This window comes from Pezoporus occidentalis, unplaced genomic scaffold (assembly GCF_034315485.1).
Source record: "Pezoporus occidentalis ecotype Australia unplaced genomic scaffold, CSIRO_AGI_Poc_V1 ctg56, whole genome shotgun sequence".
Classification (NCBI taxonomy): domain Eukaryota; kingdom Metazoa; phylum Chordata; class Aves; order Psittaciformes; family Psittacidae; genus Pezoporus; species Pezoporus occidentalis.
In genome coordinates this window covers 2,426,513-2,448,300 of record NW_026915899.1, presented here as the reverse complement: position 1 = coordinate 2,448,300, position 21,788 = coordinate 2,426,513, and the positions used below count along the sequence as shown (strand labels likewise).

General features: G+C 40.5%; 1 protein-coding gene across 2 annotated transcripts in view; it reads right to left on the bottom strand.

Moving 5' to 3' along the window:
- GRAMD4 (GRAM domain containing 4) overlaps window positions 1–21,788 on the bottom strand; it is a 78,958-nt gene that overhangs the window by 10,152 nt on the left and 47,018 nt on the right. For both annotated transcript variants that reach the window (XM_062638352.1, XM_062638353.1), the window contains exons 4-14: window positions 20,352–20,472; window positions 12,705–12,766; window positions 10,690–10,822; window positions 10,195–10,220; window positions 8,515–8,606; window positions 6,831–6,922; window positions 5,796–5,844; window positions 3,667–3,738; window positions 2,278–2,321; window positions 2,068–2,177; window positions 662–816 (exon numbers count right to left, since the gene is read on the bottom strand). In XM_062638352.1, coding sequence (XP_062494336.1) covers window positions 662–816; window positions 2,068–2,177; window positions 2,278–2,321; window positions 3,667–3,738; window positions 5,796–5,844; window positions 6,831–6,922; window positions 8,515–8,606; window positions 10,195–10,220; window positions 10,690–10,822; window positions 12,705–12,766; window positions 20,352–20,472 — 956 coding nt within the window. The remainder of the gene's footprint in view (window positions 1–661; window positions 817–2,067; window positions 2,178–2,277; window positions 2,322–3,666; window positions 3,739–5,795; window positions 5,845–6,830; window positions 6,923–8,514; window positions 8,607–10,194; window positions 10,221–10,689; window positions 10,823–12,704; window positions 12,767–20,351; window positions 20,473–21,788) is intronic.

Sequence of the window (21,788 nt, the reverse complement as noted above, 5' to 3'; positions counted from 1 at the left end):
CAAAGATGCACAAAACAACACTCAGATTTAACCACGAGACTTGAACAAAAGAAAAATTCACTGTTGGAGTACCAAAACGGCGAAAAGTCATTTACCACCACTATGCTAAAAGGTAACCTAATAGAAATAACCCTAAGACATAATGCCTAAATCTGTAAACTACTTTATTACCTCTCTTAACACTTATCCCATTAGTAAGCCACAAATTATAGGTTAAAAAAATAGATTAAAAAGGCTTGACTAACTGTTCTTCCATCTACACAAGTAGCTGGATTCCCACTGAAAAAGAATGTCTGAGAACAAAGAAGGGGAATACAGAAAGACTAAATTTTGACAGTAAAATCACAAAGAATGTATGCTACAGAAATTGATATTATTATGGATGGTGTTGTATTTGTGTGTTCAGCTTGATATGATTTCCAGTATACATATATTTATACATACACTTTGAGAATAGATTCCTTTCATACAAGAAATAGAATCCATGTTATAAATTTGTGGATCTTGAAAATGATAAAAAAATAGAACTAACAGTGACTGTTGGGATTTAATTAGCCTTCCCTTTAATGTGCTCTAGTCACTGGGGAAAAGGCAAAGGGAGAAAGGAATCTGATTTTTCAGTTGTTGGGAACTGAGGGACAGAAAGACTTATTACCCTTACCCGTCTTGATACTGTAACATTAGATCTTTCTTTGAGCTGAGGATCTGTTGGGAGACTTGTCCAGATGATATAAGGAGTATCATACTTAGCTCTTAGTCTGGGGCATCGTTTGAAGATAAAATCAATGAGGAAAAACTTGATTCCAGCATAGAGTCCTAAAAAAAAAAAAAAAAAAAAAAAATCCACTTCAGTACACATGTTGAAGGGGGCATTAAGAACATCACTGCTTTGATCATGTTTTAACAAGTCTAACAAGTCCATGAGTGAAACAAAGTTCTGTATCTTCATTCATAGTGCTAAACCATTCTCTTGACTTTAATATTTCGATTCTTCTTCTAATCCTTAGCTATTTAAGACACTTAGGTAGATTCTTATTACATGGAAGAACTTCAAAATAATTGAAACACACATTCCTTATTACCAGAAGCCCTCTAAAACCACAATGTATTTCCAAAACAGAAAACACATCAGAGCATCCATCTCTGCAGCTCCTGGCAAGAATTTAAATAGCAACAGAGGGCTCTCATGTACTATATTAAACTCTATCTTGCAGTCCTGTATAGACTCTTATCTTATTATACAAGTTATTTCCTTGCATTCTGTCAGATTAAAAAGGGCTTGAAATACTCTCTCAAAGCTTTACTGAATGCAATTCAGGTCTCCTTCTTAAGAGTCAGAGTAAAATAATACTACCTCACATATCTAATTCAATTGCCATGTCAAGCAGACCTACGTTTATGCTCAAGCTAACACAAGTTTGAAGTTCGCTGGCATGAAAAGTAACAATCATTTAATTATATCATTACTTTAAGGGAAAAAAAATGAAAATTCTTAGTTCACAGGACATGCTTTATATCTTAGAAAACAGACACTCTCACGCTGTAGTAAAAACCCTTTTCCCACTTCCCAGTTGAGACTTTAAGTATACATAGCTTCACCCTCAGTAATCTGTTCATTTTTGTCAGGGCACCATCCAAATGCTACAACTAGTCCCACCAAGTCTTTCCTTTTTTTCCCCCAACCCTGTCATCTTTGTGCCTTCTATGTGGTCCCACATATTTCACTTGCAAGGATATAGGAGTGAAAAAATCCCCAAAATATAGAACTTCCCAGAAGTCTTACAGCTGACAGACTGAAGAGCTCTGCTAACAACTCATCATGAACTTCCCCTCTTCAAGAAGCAAATGCATTATCCAGTCTTTTTCTATTATGCTATATATCCTGAGATGGTTTTTGAAATGCACATGACAAACAATGCCAAGCACAAGGAAAATACTTTCAAACACTGCATTATTTATTAAGGTAAGGGTTTCTTTCTTAAATTCTAAAATTCTCCCTCTAAAGGTCATGGTAAGTTTTAACGCATTAAGTCTTGACTGTAGCAGGTCAATTATTGTTGTGTTTACCCATTGCGAGCCCAATAATCCTGTAGGGCAAAAAGCAGGATGCAATAAAAGCTGCCCATAGAGTAATGTAGAGTTTCTGTGTTATTTCTGGCTGGACCCACATGAACAAGCTGAAAACAAAAAAAGAAACACAATTTTATTACTAATGTTTCAGACATTGGTCAAGTCTTGTCGTCAGAGAAAAAAAAAGACTCATGTCAGATAACTTACTTTTTGATTTTTTCCAGTATGTCTGCCATCTTGCCAAAAAGGTTCTGCATAAGAAGCAAGAGAATTAAAACAGAGTCCTGCATTATCTTGGGTTTTTTTGGTCTACATAATAGAAAACAATAGTTATCTTACTCTGTTGGTAATAAGCAATTCCCAGAGGTGATTTTTTAACCTAATTTTTAGCCATTTATATACTTCACAATTAAGCAAATACAGAACAGGACAGCCATACACAATGACTTCAATCTCACTTAATACTTTGTTCTGTAACTCAAGATGGATTTTCGGAAGTAAAGAAGCTATCTGACCCCATTTTCATGACTGCAAAGTGTTTACATCACTGCAAATATTTTATATTAAGCTGTCAGGGTTAAGAACTTTTGTCATGAGGCAACATAATAGGAAGTTTCTTTGCACACTTTGAGCACTGACATTTGAGGAAGTGGTTACTGAGTTCATCAAATGTGGGACCGTTAGCTTCTCTAGAAACCCACTGCAATCAGGTTTTTATAATACACCCTTGGAGTTACTAGATTCCATGTAATTCCAACAACTTTTGATGCAAACTGACCCTGATGAGGATTAAGAGTGTTATTCAGACACCTTCTCTGACCAATCCTTGCTGTCAGGGCACCTGTAAATTTTACGTTCCCAATAAACTTCCAAAGATGTTTGTATAAACACATGCACCGCCACCAGCAGAAGGAAGGAGATGAGCACACACGGTTGGCAAGAGAAAGGTAAGCTACTTTCAGCAGCAGCACACTGTTAGACATGGCACAAGGCTGTAAGTTCAACTACGTGGTGGGGTCACTCAGCTGCTAGAGTAGCTCATCAAACTAACAGAAGAAAACTTCCCTTCACCCTCTCCCACAAGAAGCAGATTTCAGGGCTCAGGGGAGCGTGGTGGTGTTTAAAACAGGCTATTTCAGAGATGCTGTTCAAACTGCTGAATTAACACAGCTAAACAGACAACAGCCTTCAGCTAAATCTTGAAGGAAGAGGGTGTCCTACACTAGCTTTGCGACTAGCAGATTTGGGACATGGATCCACACTCCAGCATACTAGTAAGATTTGCCACCTCATCTACATTACCAGAAGCTCATTTACATATATCAGGGGGAACACTGTCAAGAAGCTGCTTCTGTTCCCCTCCAGACCTCACTCAGAGTTCTGACCACAGAACCTCAACCAGTTGTCTGAAGCACCGTGCCATTTTAGAAGCTCCAGGAATCTTTCTGAAGTCTCTATTGCTTGTAGTCAAGAAAAGTATTGCTTCTTTGAGTGTCTGTTTTCACATGCTGCCTAACAACATCCTTTGACCACTTGGACTATGAACGTCCTTGTTTCTAAGGAACCAGTCAGACAGCTCTGAGAGCAGCACAGTACCTGTGCCTTCTGAGCCACATCTAGAACAAGCTGAAACTTTTCAGACACGGTCAGGTCCTCTTTTGGGGGTTCCTTGGGGAAGAAAGAGACAATCCATTAATTTTAAGCTCAGCTGAAACTGGTATTTTACATAACTCCTCATGAAAAGAAACCTCTCAACATTCTTGGCAATAGTCTTCTCACTTCAAACAGTCTCCCTTGTTTCAAATCTACTGTTTAAGTCTTTCACTGCTAGTTATCTTTAGTTCTCAAAGCTCTTCCTCCATGGTACATGCAAACATATTAATAGAAGGCTGTGAGACACAGTAAGTCTTTCAAGCAGCACCATTACAGTGGCATTCAGTCTATGACCACAGAATTATAGGTCTATTAGCATGACCAGAGAAGGCTATGGATCCTCTTGAGTTCCATCACACTTGAGGATAACCAGGTGATCAGGCTCAGTCAGCACAGGTTTATGAAAGGCAGGTCCTGCTTGACTATAACCTCATCTTCTTCTGTGACAAGATGACCTGCTTAGTGGATGAGGAAAGGCTGTGGATGTTGTTTACCTACTTTAGTAAAGCCTTTGACACCATTTCCCACAGCATTCCCCTGGAGAAACTGGCTGCTCATGGCTTGGACAGTCACATTTTTTGCTGGTTGGATGGCCAAAGCCCAGCATGGTGGTGAATGGTAGTGGATGGTCACAAGTGGTGCTCCCCAGGGATCAGTACTGGGGTTAGTTCTGTTTAATATCTGTATCAGTGATCTGGATGAGGGGATCAAGTGCACCCTCAGTATGTTTGCAGATGACACCAAGTTGGATGGGAGTGTTGATATGCTGATGGATAGGAAGGCTCTAAGGAGGGATCTGGACAAGCTGGATCAATGGGCCCAGTTGTATGAGGTTCAACAAGGCAAAGTGCTGGGTCCTGCATCTGGGCCTCAACAATCCCATGCAACGCAACAGGCTTGGGGAAGAGTGACTGGAAAGCTGCTCAGAGAAAAGGACATGGGGATGTTGGTCAACAGCCACACAAACATGAGCCAGCTTGTGCCCAGGTGGGCAACGTGGTTTTTATCAGCAATAGTGTGGGCAGCAGGACCAGGGCAGTGATCATCCCCATGCACTGGGCACTGGTGCGGCCACACCTCAAACCCTGTGTTCAGTTCTGGGCCCCTCACTACAGGACAGACATTGAGGTGCTGGAGCAGGTCCAGAGAAGGGCAATGAAGCTGCTGAAGGGTCTGGAGCACAAGTGTGATGAGGAAGGGCTGAGGGAACTGGGGTTGTTTAGTCTGGAGAAGGGACCCTATCCCTCTCTACAACTACCTAAAATAAGATTGCAGCAAGGTGGGGGTCAGTCTCTTCTCCAAGTAACAAGTGACAGGACAAGAGGAAATGGCCTCAAGTTGCACCAGGTGAGGTTTAGATTGAATATTAGGGAAAATTTCTTCACAGAAAGGGTTGTCAAGCATTGGAAACTGCCCAGGGAAGTGGGTGATTTGCTATCCCTGAAGGTATTTAAAAGGTGCGTAGATGTGGCACTTAGCGACATTGTTTAGTGATGGACTTGACAGTGTTAGGTTAACCGTTGGACTTGATGATCTTAAAGGTCTTTTCCAACCTAAGCGATTCTATGACTCTACAATTAAACTAGCACAGAAATATCATTATTGTTAGAAGCTCTACATCTAGAACTTAAGTTATTCGCCTTTTAAGAGTAACAAAATGATCCTGGAAGCAAGGCCTAAGTCTTAGTAAAAGGTTTGAAATTTAAAGAGCTCCATCTTACGTTAACACTTAAAACCCTTCCTGCTTAAAGCAGGGTATGCAAACATTAATTTCAAAATGTTACAAAGAAAAGAGAATGCTAGGTTTCTTGAAGATCCCACAGGATCTAACTTGTCCCAGGCTGGCATATTAACATTGATTCCAGAAATGTGTTTCAAGTTTAGTGTGAAACACCCAAACCTAAGAGTACTCTTAGTTAAGATTTCTAAATTGCAAGAGAAAGAAAAAGAATATAATGTCTTTCTTTGCACCTCACTCTTTCCTTTCATAGCTACCCACATAAACACTGAGAAAGGTCTTAAAGGTGCATCTTTTAACACAGACATATAGGACAAGCTGATCAAATACCTACCATGGGTTCCGAAACTTCAGGCACAATGCTCCACTGTATTCTCCAACCCCTAGAAGTTATGGAAATAGTTAAAGAAAGCAAATACTTCTCCTCCACCTGCCAACACGGATTATTCGTAGACTGTTCAAAAGTAATTTTCTGCAATAAGCACTTATGACTTAAAAAAAATAAGGAAATAATCCCCAAACTAATGAAAAACCAACAACATAACCAAAGCACAACTGGCCAACCACAGCCAGCTTTAAAGGTATACTCATTAAAGAAATGAATTAGCTAGGTAGACGCTACACAGAATCACCATTTGTGGGTATTATAACAAAAGTGAATGGTGTGCAGACAGTAATTAATTATTAAGGTTTTCTCTTTTCTTGTAAAACTACATCAACTTATTCAAGACCTATTTGCTACCAGCAATTTTCAGAGAATAGTGTGTCATAGTGTAAGTATCAATTAAGAAGTCAGCAAGTTATTCAAAACATGCACATTAAGGTCCTCTTCACCATTAAGGGGAAAACACCATCAGGCTAAACAGCATTTTAAAAAGATCCTCTCAGTACAGAAAACATGAATTTTACAAGAAAGTCTTAATGTTTAAAAGAGACTGAATTTACAAATGGAAGATGCTTTGAATAAAGCATGCCAAGATCGACTAAAAAAGGCGAAACTGTTATTTTAGGCATAGGTGAAAATTCTCCCCATGGAAAAGCAGCAGGCTTCAATAATTTAGGTAATATTCTCCAACTACTCTGAAAGCTGCAAAATGTTATTTTAGAGCTTTAGCGTGCTGAGGGATTTGTTTGAGAACATGTAGCATCATTTATGATGACCCAAGTCAGAGGATACAAAAATAATTCCTTATAAAAGTCAAAAATTACAGAAATTGAGCAATGAAATTAAGGATATTAGAGTCTGAATTTTACTTTGTTAGACTTAACGCACATTAGAAAAGCTAACAGTTCACAACTCAATGGAAGAGCAATGAAACATCTTTCAAGCAAAGCATTACAGACAATAATCTAGTACTTAAGTAAATACCTGGCTATGAGGTAATTTAGGGACAACCTCAAAATTGCTAAAAATAAGAACATAGGAATGGCCCAGCCATGCCATACAGCATTCATGTAAATCTGCAGATTAATAAATAAATAAAAAAAAAAAGAACAAAGAGAAACACAGATTACAAACTGGTGCACAGTGAGTTGCATGAAATACCATTCCCCAGTGGACTGCTGAGTTCAGAATCACGTAACTCAAATCACAAAAATTAATACATTTTAGCTACCCCATGACTGACAACAGCACTGCATTTGTGTAAAGTCAAAACCCAAATCTCCAGAGATGACACTTAACTATTTCTCAGCTGCTTGAGAGAAGTACTGAATACTTCCAACACTACAAATGAAGTGATAAGGGAAAAACAGTAAACCTTAAAGTCTGTGAGCCTGCTATGTAAGCACAACATGATCTAACCTCACCTATGGCAGCTGATGCAATGGAACAGAAGGGTAATAGCAGCTAGCCCCATACAGTGCAACAGGATAAATGCTCACTCTATTATTTCAGGTCAATTAAATCCCAAACTTTTTACCAAGCTTGGAAAGACTGCAGGAAAATAGGTTTTATTTTACCTGACAAGTACAAACACAAAGTGCCTCAAAAGGCATTGTGTTCCCTTCCTGGCTTCTGAAAATACGGAGACTACAGCCTCCCTGCTGAGACTGTTTTTACTGATAACCCCGATGTGAAGCACTGTCCTGGCTCCAACATCCCAGAACTTTCCAAACAGCAGCTAAAGTTCCTCTTTCAGCTTCTATCTGAAGAATGGGTTTGTCAGGAGAGGTGAGAAAACCCAGTAGATTAGGAGAAGGGACAGACACAGGGCACCATGAAGGGGAAATCTCCTCCTCAGTATTCCTTCAGCTGTGCTGCGCAAAGTAGCATTGAATAAGGGTCTGTAACTTACACGGAGGGATCATTTAATAAAAAGTTGTGTATCATTTTCACCAGACAGGCTCATTCAGCTACAGCTACTGGTAATTCCTCTGGTATCAAAATCAATACGCACCACGACCAAAATAATTTAGATCATCAATTAACAGTTAGAATAAAAACAAATTTAAACTCCACTAAATAGTTACATCACTGTGGACACAAACCTCCTTAAACTGCATGGGAATGCTTGAACTTAGCTCACAGACCTGACGTTTGCACATTAAATGATCCTCCAACAAATGGATTTTGTCTGTCATTAGTATGATCCTAATGAATGGCAAAGAGCACTGATGGAAATGACAGCTGCTTATCAAACATAGCCACTATCAGCATTTCAGCCCTAGACAGCAAGAGATTTGGCAAAGGCGGAAGTAACCATCAAATTACAGGACTGGGAGACAGGAAACAAGAAATGAGAGAACAATGCCCAGATGATTCTGAGCTATTTTAACAGTTACAAAACTATGCTACAATAAACCCCGAATCCACAATTTAAGCGTCTTTGAAACATAACTGAAATGACAACTGCTGGCATTTTGTACATGAATGAAATTACACTACTTGATTTGCCTTTAAACTGTAGCACAACCCCTAGTCAGATATGGCAGTTTCGATGAATTTCAGTAAATGATACGTATAAGAATTAAGAATAATTATAATTATAAATAAAATAATTATAATTATATTATAAGAATATTACTACTCCTGGAGGAATAGGACAACTTACAATAAAGGCAATAGCAGAAGTGTAGATAGAATACCAGTCTGATAAGGCAGAAAGATTCTTCACAAAATTAGTAACAGGTTTGGCACCTCTCTCTAAACAGAAGCGGAGAAAAAACACAACTGTTAGAATTAGCTGGCAGCGGTTAAATCGCTTGTAAATGACAAACAGACAACTTAGAAAATTAATCGGAATAGTCAATGATAACAAGGCTTATCCAAATTAAGAAAAGTGAAACCCAAGAAACCTTTGCTCTCACCATCACTGCATGAGAGAGGCATCACTCCCACATACAGATGCACACAACCAGCCAGTGACAGCAAGAGGAGCTATTCCTCAGCTCCCTGGAAACCACCTGTCCTTGTATACTCTATTCCTCTAAGCTCTTTTACAACTTGGTTAAACTGGCTAGGGGACACATGAAAACAGGAGAGGAGTGCTGCATGAAGATCTTTGCTTTCTGTGCTGGAATACACTGGTTTTGCCTTCCCTGCTGAGAAGAGTGACGACTTCTCTTGCACAGGGATCCCCAGAAGCACTCACCCTCATTTGCAGTACAGCCCACAGCTTTGAAAAGCTTTCCTCGAGACAGCCTGTGACTTGCTGTCCTAATTTGTTTGGCTTGAAATTCAGCTACCCTCAATACACTTCCTGTAGGAAGTAATTAAACAACTAGGACTACATTTCCCTAAGCATCATCAGCACAACCAAAGCAGCAGATGAAGAAAGTGGAAGGGGCACAGACTCAAGCCCTGCTTCCACCTGCTCTGCTCCACTACCCTAAACTGAATCTGCAGGGAAGGTCCCAATCAACACTTGGAAACTGCTAGTGACAACAAGGTTCTTGAGAGCTCCGGGTGGTTGTCAGGCACCCACAGAGAACAGGGATCTAGATTTTGAAGTTCACCTAGAGGAAGTTAAGAACCACTCAAAGATAAGCTTAATAGTGCTTTTTATAAAGCTATTCTTAAGGCAATGCATGTGCACCACAGAAAACAAGTCAGACGTTCTACACCAAATGAAACTAGAAGGAATACCAGTATTAGAATAAGGAGAACAGAACTGACCTTACATGGAGATTACAGACCCTTATTTCAACTTCACCCTCCCCCCCTACATTAATTTAACAATTTGTACACAAATCAGCCACATAGATTTTTTTTCAGGCTAGCAATTCTTTGCTGAACAGAACTTCTGGAGGGCTTAACTGCTTTGTTTAACCTGCCATCTTGCATCCTTCACTTTCCAAAGTAATTTATCAGCTATCCAAGAGACAGAAATGCAAGACACATTCATGGTATGCATCACCTAATCCCTTCATCATCTTTGAAAGCATAAACTCATAGACTAGCAAGTGACCTAAAACCAGCTAGGGCATAAGCATATGCACACACTTATTTTTGCCACTGGAAAAATACCCCATCCTCATTCATTACATTTTAATTAACCTTATATTTTTAGTTCAGAGATACCCTATGTAATTCAAGATCAAAGGCAAGCTTCTACCACTGCTCCTCTACGTTACTTTGCACTCCAAACACTGTACCAGATTTCAGAATCATTTCTGCTCATAAACTGCAGAAGTATTTGAAAACACTGTATTTTAAAATGTAGCAATCTTCCCAATAGGGTTACTAACAACTATTTTCACTTCCAGAAAATAAAATATTGCTAAGTACTTACTTAACCTTCTCATATTTTCAGTCAACCTGAAAAAGAATAGATAAAAGCAATCTGTTAAATAGGCAAGTAGTGCACAGTTGTGTATATCTGGTATATTGAAATACTGCTCACAGTTATAAATTAGATGTTTGTGCATAAAGTTTCATTCTTGCCTGTTATGAAATGTGGTTTTAGTAACTAACACAGCCTATCTTGCACCAGACCAAAACTTGAAATGTGAAAGCTCTTCAGCCTAATTAAGGCTTTGTCCAGAGTTTGCGAGTCATGAGACAGAATCTGGTAAATAATATAACTCTTACCCTACCTCAGACAGCAAATGAACTTTAAATTTCATAGTGTGGCCAACGCATTCACAAACCTTCTGCGATGGTTCTAAACTTTCAGTTTTATTGCCATGTTCAAACCACATAAAGGGTTGTAAAACAAAAAAAAAGGAGGTAAAAAAGCAACTTGTAAAGAAGCCAATAACTTCTCGCAATCACATTAAAGATTTACCTTCTAGCACTAAGAGGCTCTTCTGTTTCCACTGTATTCTCTTCTGGTTGAAATCTGAAGTCCTCAACATACTCCCCAAATTTGTCACAAAACCACTTCTGGAGTCTCGAACAGACCGTGTGACTACGCTTATCTGTAAGGAAGAAGCACTAAGTATCAGGATAATACTAGACAACATCTTCATCCAAAGCTTGCCCCTGTTCCCACACATCATGCTTTAGTGGAAAGCAGACTTTGTACAGCTTTCCTGTACCCCACCAACACTCTTCACGGGAACTCACTGTGCAATTTACTTCTGCCATTGCACAGGAACACTGACTGCACAAAACTGGTAAAATAAGACTAAATGTGACTCTTGCTTTGCTTCAAGCACAGCACATGGAGGCATCACATTACCACAAGTACAGAGATTACTTAAACAACCCAACAAACAGATTTTTTAGAAAAAACTGTAAAAACAGTCTCTGGTTAAGAGGTTGCTATAAACAAAAGACTGACATAAATGTCAGCACTCCTATTGTGCTGAAGGGTCACCTTCAGGAAAGCAATGTAAAGCAAAACATTCCTGAGCAGAGAGCAGGGCACCCACCCTGCAGGCACATGAACTTGACAGGAAAGGGAAGTGGAAACTTAAGCAAGATTCTGTAAAAGACTTTCTTATTACCACTTTCCTACCATTTATAGGCTGTAAAGATTGTGTACGTGTGTATACACAGATATTTATATCCCTCTCTAGATAATGTATATGCCACTTGCTATATATGGAATATATAGTCATGATGCTGCCTGGAAAGTCTTTTATGGCAAAGTAATGAACTGATCCACACTTTAAGTATGTTAGTTTCAGTGGAAAAATATAACATAAGTATGGATATAATATAAGGGTAAAAGCCTTAGAGGCAGCACAAATGAGCACAAAACTTTAAACTTTACCTGTAACTCAGAAAATCATTGTCTAGAGGGAACAGAGAGACTGTTCTTTGGCAATGTAAGTCAATACAGCAATGTCAGGAGGAGGACACTGGTCACAACTAATCAAGGATGGAAGTTTGCACAGAACTCAGTAAGTTTAAGACACGATTAAACAGAGGCAAAAAGATTAATCAGCCAGCTGTAACAGCCAAAATGAGGCTTTTATGCATGTGGGGAAAAAAAACTGGTGCTCAGAAAACAGAATCACACTATTGCACTGATATCTAGAATACCAAGGAATTTAGTGACAGTTTACAGCTGAGACAGCACTTCAATTTGAAACTAAAAACCTGTGAAGTAGCTTCCCAAATGCTAATACTTCCGAATGTACTGAGGAGGAAATTGAGTGTACAAGACAGAAAAAAAATGGCAGGTTGTAGTTCATATAACAAAGTACTGATGTTATGGAAATTCAGGAGGAGCAATTCCAAATTTAATCTGCAGATTTACAAGCTCAATGAATAGGTGTGGGGAGGAAAGCTCAAGTGTACTCAGACTGAGACCTGTTGCCTCAGTTCTTTCAGAAATCACCGTATTATTGAATTCATAATAAGCAGCAGCTTAAGAAATGGAAATGACAGCGTAGGTGTCCAAAAAAATAGTAACTCCTATTCCTTTTCCAGAATGTCTTGTCTTTTAGAAATAGGAAGGGGTAATACAGTTAATAGCATAAAAGAGCTTTTGCAGTTGAGACCAAAATAGAACATTTTTTGTATGTATTACACCTGTTTTCCAGTACCTGAAGGATCAGCAAGGCACGCAAGTGTGATGAAACCAGGCAACAGGTTTCATTAGATTACTAAAGGCTTTACAATACTGAATAAAGTCCTTGCCCAGGTGTGCAAAGTCAAATACAAAAAGTAAATGCACAATCACGTACAGTGAGATAAGAAGCTACTAAAATGGTCTTTCACATCTGGCTTCTTCAGAAGCCTGCTTAAGGACCCAGCACATTTTTCAGCAAGGCTTGATCTTCTAAGGATCAAAAGAAAGGGGCAAAAAACCCCAACTGAATCTGCTAGTAGAGATCTGAAGAAGATTACCTGTTCCATTGGCTTGCGTCTGTGGCTTTGCAGGTTGCTGAGCTGCTGGCACCTCTTCCGTCCTGAAGTAAAAACAGAAACGATGTGAAGTGCTATAGACGAAAATGATTTTGGTTTACCTTTTAGGTAAAGGGAGCACTGGAACCTCCAGGGTATCCATAGCTGAGATAATACAACCATGACAAGATAAATCCAAGATTCAAAATATCCATGGCACATTGCACTTAAGATCCATGGCAATACCATCCACTGGAAGGAGAGGTGTGGTTTAGCTATTTCCTGTCACTGACAGCTCAATTTCATCTTACAACTTCTAAATAATTCATTATCCAGTTTGTTGCATTACCCATGCCTCTGTGTTGTATTGTGTATATTGCAGTGCCTGCCAGAAAAACTCTTCAGAGCCCAGACTTTTCCCACAGTAATAAAGGAAAAGAGATTCTGTATCACAAGCTGATAACCACAGTACTAGAACAAAACCATTTAAAACCTTTCACAATGAGTCAAGAAAAATATTCTTATCCATTAGAAGTAAACCAAATTTTTTGGAAACCAAAATGCTTTTGACATTCTGCACATGTGCACAGCTTCAAATGACATTTGCACTATCCACAGCCTACAACTGCCGACCTGTCTTGAGAATACTTCAGGCTTCAGTCCAAAAGTCTTCAGCCATCCACAGAGATATCCTACAGACAGATTTTTCTAACGAAGCAGCAGCTTTGACAACGTAACACCAGCTGCAGCAGGCTCTACTTGACAGGGAGTTGTATGATTGAAAAGATTACTGCTTGAAATAGTGAATTACCATGCAAATTCACTATCACTCATTTATCAGGCAATACAGATGCTTTTAAATGTTCCCTTCATCTTTTGCCCCTCAGGAAGGGAACCAAGTGGGATGCTGGTCAGCAAATGGTGAGAAGAGGGATCCCACTGTATTGGGCAGACTGCATCAATACCCATCAATGTCCAGCTGGGGACCAGTAACAAGTGGTGTCCCTCAGGGATCGGTGTTGGGACCAGTCTTGTTCAACATCTTTGTCAGTGACATGGACAGTGGGATTGAGTGCGCCCTCAGCAAGTTTGCCGATGACACCAAGCTGTGTGGTTCGGTTGATACGCTGGAGGAAGGAATGCCATCCAGAGGGACCTTGACACGCTTGTGAGGTGGGCTGATGCCAACCTCGTGAGGTTTAACCATGACAAGTGCAAGGTACTACACCTGGGTGGGAGCAATCCCAGGCACAGCTACAGGTTGGGCAGAGAAGAGATTCAGAGCAGCCCTGCGGAGAAGGAATTAGGGGTGTTGGTGGATGAGAAAATGAACATGAGCCAGCTTCAGTGTGCGCTCACAGCCCAGAAAGCCAACCATATCCTGGGCTGCATCAAAAGGAGTGTGACCAGCAGCTCAAAAAGGTGATCCTGCCCCTCTATTCTGCTCTTGTGAGACCTCACTTGGAGTGCTGTGTCCAATTCTGGTGTCCTCAACATAAAAAGGACATGGAACTGTTGGAACAAGTCCAGAGGAGGGCCACAAGGACGATCAGGGGACTGGAGCACCTCCCATATGAAGACAGGCTGAGAAAGTTGGGGCTGTTGAGCCTGGAGAAGAGAAGGCTGTGTGGAGACCTCAGAGTAGCCTTCCAGTATCTGAAGGGGGCCTATAGGGATGCTGGGGATGGACCCTTCGCTAGGGACTGTAGTGACAGGACAAGGGATAATGGGTTCAAACTTAAACAGAGGAAGTTTAGATTGAATATAAGGAGGAAATTCTTTCCTGTTAGGGTAGTGAGGCATTGGAATAGGTTGCCCAGGGAGGTTGTGAATGCTCCATCCCTGGCAGTGTTCAAGACCAGGTTGGGGACGAAGCCTTGGGTGATATGGTTTAGTGTGAGGTGTCCCTGCCCATGGCAGGGGGTTGGAACTTGATGATCTTAAGGTCCTTTCCAACCCTAACTATTCTATGATTCCATGAATATAGACAGATATATAGTTCTCTCTCCTGCTGCTCCTCTAGAAAGTACATTAGGGAAAGATCTTGCTATACTGTCTGCATACAGAAAAGACCATTGCTAATGTGTGCCATCTCAACACCGACATACATCAATAAGTATGAGGGAGAAACTACAGAACTAATTACCTCCCTTCCTAAGCACTCCCCATATTTAATGAGCTTTCCACATCTTCACTCATTTCTAAAAGAAACAGTTAGAAATAATTTACCAATTCATAAATTATAACTGGACATCTATCAGTGTGGAGAAGCTGAATTCAATAGCTCCTGCTTTCAAAGCCATTTGTTTTCATGCCTCTTTGGAACTTTTTCACAGAGCTTCTGTATTTGCAGCAATTCTTCTTTCCAAAAGCCATCTTAAATTCCACCAGTTTATGCTTTCTAGCTAAATATTAACTTCTGTTTCTGTGACATTTTTCTCCAGTTTCTAGGTAAACCATGGATTCCTCACCTAAAACCTCCTCCTCTCCTTGCTCTTTCATCCATACTTTTGCATCTCCTCCATTTCCAGCTCTGTCTCTCACAAGACAGACAGCGATCAATGTCATCAAGTTTGCACAAACTATTACATAGCAGTGCTTTGTTTTCCTCTACCAGCACATCAGGTGGTTACACCACACAGGTGGGCATTATCATCTGCAATCTGTTGCTGTGTTTCATTGAGGCTGAAGACACACATAGGCAGAGAGGAGGTAGCTATTCACAAGCAGGTTCACATACGCAGGAGCCAGTGACTCAATCCACTCCAGCCGTGCAAAGGCACTGGGGCGATCTCACACCTGAATTGTTCCAGTGATGGAGCCAAGATGGGATACCACCACCACCAGTCATCACAGCCTGCAGGCTGGATCTTCCTTTGACATGCTGGGGTATATTTTCAGAAGCAGCACAGCATCATTACTCCCCACATTTCTCATCAATAAAGAGGTGTGGAGAGCAGCCTCACTGGGCTCCATCAGGAGCACATGATAGTTTGGCTTTGGCCCTTCTTGGTGCTTTTTTGTTTCATTTTTTTGGCAATGTCTTACTTGCCATCTGCCTGTTACTCCTTCCCCACGAAGAATCTGACCTTTACGAATCATCAGGTTAATGACAGCTTATTACTGCACCTGTGACCCAGGTTGTAATTAGCCACTTCAGACAAATTTGGGCCAGGAAGCTCAGAACTCATAGTCTAGGCTTGAGCACCCACTGGGAAGCTCTGTCCCAAAACCAGGTCATGTTGAGCCAGCCAGTACATCAAGACCACTGACAGAGAGGAGGAAATATCTTTCCTACAGTTTACAAACCACTTTTGATGCCAGTTAAAGGGCTGGAAAACACAGATGGTCCCCAAAACAACAGAAAAAGCTGTGCTCCTATGCAGGCTTCCTAATCGCAGCCTGCATCAAAAAAAAAAAAAAAACAAGCTGCATTAATTCCTCTGGGACCACGCTTTCCACCCAGAGAAAGGGTGTGATTGGTAATGCCAAGAGATCCCCAACCTGTGGCTAGGTTGTGTTTATGCAACTAGAGATTGAGCCTGTTTAAAAGAACAGGCTGATTAAAACAGATAAGAGCAACCTCAGCCAGTGGAGAAGACAAACACTTTCCTGAATCTAGGATGCATTTGGTCCCCTTAAAAACAGTTCACAAAGTCACTTAAGAACAAGGTTTGCGTAAGTCACAGCTAGCTGTGGGTGTTGTTGCAAAACTTTATTGTTGAGGTTTTTTTCTTCCCTGTTCATAATTTGTAAAATAAGGCAGCAACAGCCCACGATCCACATAAACAAGCATTGCTCACACAGGCTATTCCAAATTATTTATGTGTTGTTCCATTGGCAAAATGTCATATGCTCCAGCTGTCCTAACAAATGCTGGGATGTCCTGAAGTGCGTCTATGGAAAACTCCAACTGAAGCCATCGCGTTTCTGAATACTCTGACATACAGACAGTAAACACCATGACAAACAAAAACACTAAAAATCCTCTTCTTCCTCTCCTCCCTGTGCACAATTCTATGAAAGAAGCCTATGTACTTCCCTAAAAAAATAATTATCGACAATTATTAACAATTCCAGATTATTAGCTCATTGTTTTCTCCTTGCTGAACACTTTGCAGCCTGTATTTATACAGCTACATACACTGATAAACTTTACAAATATTTTTGAACACCGTGACTATTAAAATAATTCTTCCTTCTTACACCACAGCATGGTTTGGTTTTCCCCAATTTGCTTCTGTAAGCAGAAGAGTACATGCAAACATATTATATGCATATCTATTTAAAGATTATATGAAAACTCACCTAATTGAAAAGCAGGGTGAATTTGGTTTTGTTGACATAAGCAGAGACTATTTTCTGTTGTTACTTTGCTTAATAAAATTAAGTTTCCATCAGGTGTAAATCTGGGCAATTATGTATGTGAACGTGTGAGCAAATACTTTGTCTGTATGTCCTAACAGAAGCATTTTTGAATGCCTACAGTGAAGTGCAAAAAGATATAAAGCAGGGAAGAAGAATTTCACACAATGGAGCATAAGTTAAGGGAAAACCACAGACAACCTGTTTTTTCTTCTGGGTAGAAACTGGAAATTTTCAAAGTCTTATTTCTGTTGTCATCTTACATATACTTGACTGTCCCCAGAAGGCTGGAATATTAGTAAGACTACTTAGAAAAAGACTTGGGAAAGGGGATAATTGGCTGTAATCCCCAAGTGCAATACCCAAGCTAACAGGGCTAGAGTAACCCTTAGGATATCTAAATGGGAACACAGCACTGATGTGGACAAGTCACCCCACCTTAATTTAGCAGTAGCATGCCTGCTAGAGATTTGCTGTTGTCCACAGTCCAACAAGGCACAGATATTGACACCAACATTGATAAACTAAGACCTTCAAACTCTTTTCTCTGTAAAATACATATAACTCACAAGCTGCAGTGAGCCATATCAGACCCTGGGCCATCCTCATTACTCTGACACAGGGCAGAATGAGGGGTACCTCCCTGCAGAGGAAGTTGGCTCCTCATCCTTCTCCAGGATGCCAGAAATGATGGGATCATTCTCACCCTTCTCTGTAGGTGACCTACAGCCCAAGCATACCTGTTCCTGGGAGAAAGCCATTAGCTCTATGCCAGTGCTAAAGCATGTGGAATTTGCATCTCAAGCAAATTCTTCAAGGCAGCAAGTCACAGACAAAAAGCGATCGTGAAACATCAGTTTTAGCTACCAACAGCAGAAAACAATACTCATTGGTCTGTACTGCTGACATCAAGCTAACTGATACTCTCAGCTCAGGGATGGGTCCAAGTTTGTCCTCTTCCACTGTCTCCAGCAGCCCACTCAACTAGGCAACACTAGTTTAGACACAAAATGGAAGTTATACGTGCATACAGCCAAGTCAACCAGCACAGGCAGTAAAGATGCACTCCCACGTCTCAGCTGTAAGAGTAACTGTAAAATGTCAAATGCCAAAAATGCCAAAAAAAACCCAAACTCCAGATGAGAGCAGTCCAGATCACCTTCCCAGTGCATGGTCATGGGGCTGGCTTGGGAACAAGAGGACATTGCAGAGACCCTTCTAAGCATGCAACTTGGCAGCTCAGGTGAAGCCTGCACACAGACTGACCTTGCAGGGAACCACTGATTTTGGAAAAACATCAGTGTGAAACGTTAGCTAAAAAAATCCCACTGTACTAGTACTGAGGGTAAGAAGGAAGACCTGCTTTATCTCCTGTCTAAAGCCTTGTAAACCCACACTGAATACTGAACAAACTCAGCCTCTTCATCTTAAGACAAAACAGTCAAAGAATGGCAATTTAACTGATGAAAGGGATGGCATACTCTATCAGGAGACACTGGAAAAGCTGAAACTTCAGTCTGGAGAGGAGAAGAGTTAAAAACTGACTAAGGGTGGTAAACAAGCTGAGTGCTGAACCAAATCTCATAATTCTGTAACTGTGAGGTACTTCTTGAAACCACTGAGAAATCTGTTAGAAAGAAAGAAAATAAATTGCTGCACCAGAGTGACGAGTGGGCTTCTGAAACATTGCCTCCATAGCTACCAGACAGCTCCAGCACCTTCAAGAGGAGGTTAAGTAAATTCACAGATAGGAGGTGTGCAAACAGATATTGAAGTGTAAAGGCAGAAATGTACTTTCTGATACCTCTAAATACAGTGCTTGTGGATGCTTATAGGTAGCGGCTGGGGGAACTGGGGCTTTTTGGCCTGAAGAAAAGGAAGCTTGAGGGAGACCTTATGGCTCCTATAGGAGCCTAGTTGGATGTTGGTCTCTTCCCCCAAGTAAGAAGCAATAGGACAAGAGAAAATGGCTTCAAGTTGCACCAAAGGAGGCTTAGATTAAATATTATGGGAAATTTCTTCACAGAAAGGGGTGTCAAGCACTGCAACAGGCTGCCCAGGGCAGTGGTTGAGTTGCCATCCCTGAAGGTGTTTAAAAGACATGTAGTGCGGCACTTAGAGACATGGTTTAGTGATGGACTTGGCAGTTCTGGTTAACGGTTGGACTCAATGTTTATAAAGGTCTTTTCCAACCTAAACAATTCTACAATTCTATAGCAGTAGGAAGTAAACAGAACACAGAAAGCAACTAGGCTCACATTTCCTATAACTAGTTCCTATTTCAATTGCTACAGAATACCAGTGAACACAGACTGCTGGTCTGACCAGAAAGGCATTTTTAACTGAGGATGAGTACAGAAGGAAGCAGCAGGCTGGGAAGAGTTTGTATGGCACTGGGATACCTCATATCCAAGCAGGAAGTTTTGCCTGTTTGTTCTTGCTTGTCACGTCTAAGTAACTGCCAGTGCTTATCACACGTGATTACCAACTCAGCCTGCACTATCTCCTGATGACAGCAGTTGATGGTGAACCACAGATCTTACTGCTCAGCCAGCTAATCTCAGCTACTGCTGAGGAAGATAACACAGGCAGCTCTGTATGCAAGTGGTGTAAGACCAAAAAGGCTGTCAAGCAGCTCCTATGGTCTTAAGATCTAAAGCCCATAAAGCTAGGCAAACTAAGGAGAGACAACTTCAAATGTTATGCTCTGCATCATAAAGCTGGGTGTCCTCAAGGCTGAAAGGCCTTTGGGTTTGGGGAGGCATGTTTCCATTTGTCATTGCACTGGCAAGGAAGGCTCAAACTCAGTCACTCCCACACTTCTAGGGTTGGGCTGTGGTACTGGGATGTCCTTGCTGCTGCTAGAACAGGACTAACAGGATGTGGGTAGTCTGGAGATGACACAGGTTTGAAAAGAAAAAGCATAAGCAATGGCATTCAGTAGCACGCAGGGCATGCTGATAGCTCCAGGTAGGTGAGATCCCAAACAGAACACATTAGAAAAGGTGAAATGAAGAATATCCCCACTACAAGAGTGACAACGCTTCTGTATTTATGGCAGTATGCATGGTGAAGTAACTCAGGTACATGGATGTGCAAGATGTACTTCTACAGAAAAACATGGGCAGATTCTCTCTGTGTGAGCTACTCATTTATTTTTAAGAGAGCCTAGACTGGAAACAGATGCTTTCATCAGAAACTCTCAGAAACAGTCAGATATCTCAAGTGTCTTTCAGCTGTATAGTGAAGACATTTCTCTTACCTTGCTTCATACATTTCTCTTACCTTGCTTTAAGTACTTCATTGACTTTTTGTTCTAGTTCTAATCTCCTCTGCCGTTCCTTTTCTAGCTCCTGCCTTAACATTTCAGCGTTTGTTTCTTCTCTCAGCTTCCTGAGTTCCTCCTCTGTTAATTAAAGGGGAAGAAAAATATTTAGTTACCCTGAAGTATTTCTGTAAGAAAATTAAAATCTAATTGTGACAGCTTAGGTGGGCTTTTTATCTGTGCTATACCAAATATGTTCACCAGAAAAAAAGTAAGTATTCCAGGACTAAAAAGGACTTCATAAAACCCACAGCTGTATCATGTACAAAATGTTTAGTTACAACTGCTCAGCAAAGAGTAAAACAACTCTGAAGTTTGCCTTTAAAAACGCAATGTATCAAAAATAAGCCCTTGAATAAAATCTACCTTTTATCTAAACACAGGGTGACATACCCTTCACTCCCCAAAGAAACAACTGGCAGGAACACTGTCTACTGCTAAATCCTGTGGTCATAACAAGGAAAAAAGAGTATCTGTTTTCTTTCCAGTGTCTATGGGTAGGAAAAAAACAAACCATATATTCACATAGATATAAGATGCCATATAACCCTCTACCCATCAATTTCTGGCACCCCTATATTTTTATGTAAGTATGCAATATACATACATACACACATACATGCTCTCACAAATTTTTTTCATAAGAAGTTAGTCTTAACTATGTGAAAAGCTTTTTGTGGCTAATTAGCCTTGCTTTTTTGTCACTTACGGTATCCTTGCTCATTTTATTTTATTCTAGAGCTACAACGGGGTCACCACCACTGGTTACTTTTCCCAGATAGGCATACAAGAGACAAGACAAAAAGACTGTGACTCTCTTTTTTCTTTAAACAAAAACATTGCTCTACACTTTGGTCTCTGGGCTGGTTTTTAAGGTCAATCTCATCACTAAATACTAGAACAGCAAATGTATTTAAAGCTTACAGCAAACCAGAACAGAAAATACTCGCTAATTCCAGTATCACCACAGACACAGGGGTTTAGGCTTTACACTGTTTTACAAGGTTTGCATATTATGTTATACCTTCCAGCAACCTCTTCTGTTTCTTTTCACATTTTGCCTTGTAAATCTTTGATAATCAGTTGATTTTGATATCTGAGCCTCTCTGGCTCCAATCATATGCATTGCGAGAAGGTCTGAAGCCCTAGAGGAGCTGATAAACTCTCCCTGCTCTGCAGGAGGCCCTTGTGCAGTATCTCTGATCATTTTATCCACTGTGTGAGTTAGGAGTTGTAGATTGTCTGTATTCCTGCAGCACTAACAGGTTTAAAGTACAGAATTAGGAGAGATGGGAAAAAGATACATAAAGTGATAGGACAACATCACAGTTTCCACCATGAGGGTACAGGCTGAACTCCACCAGACAGAAAGTAGCGTGGTCATCTCCCCACTGCTT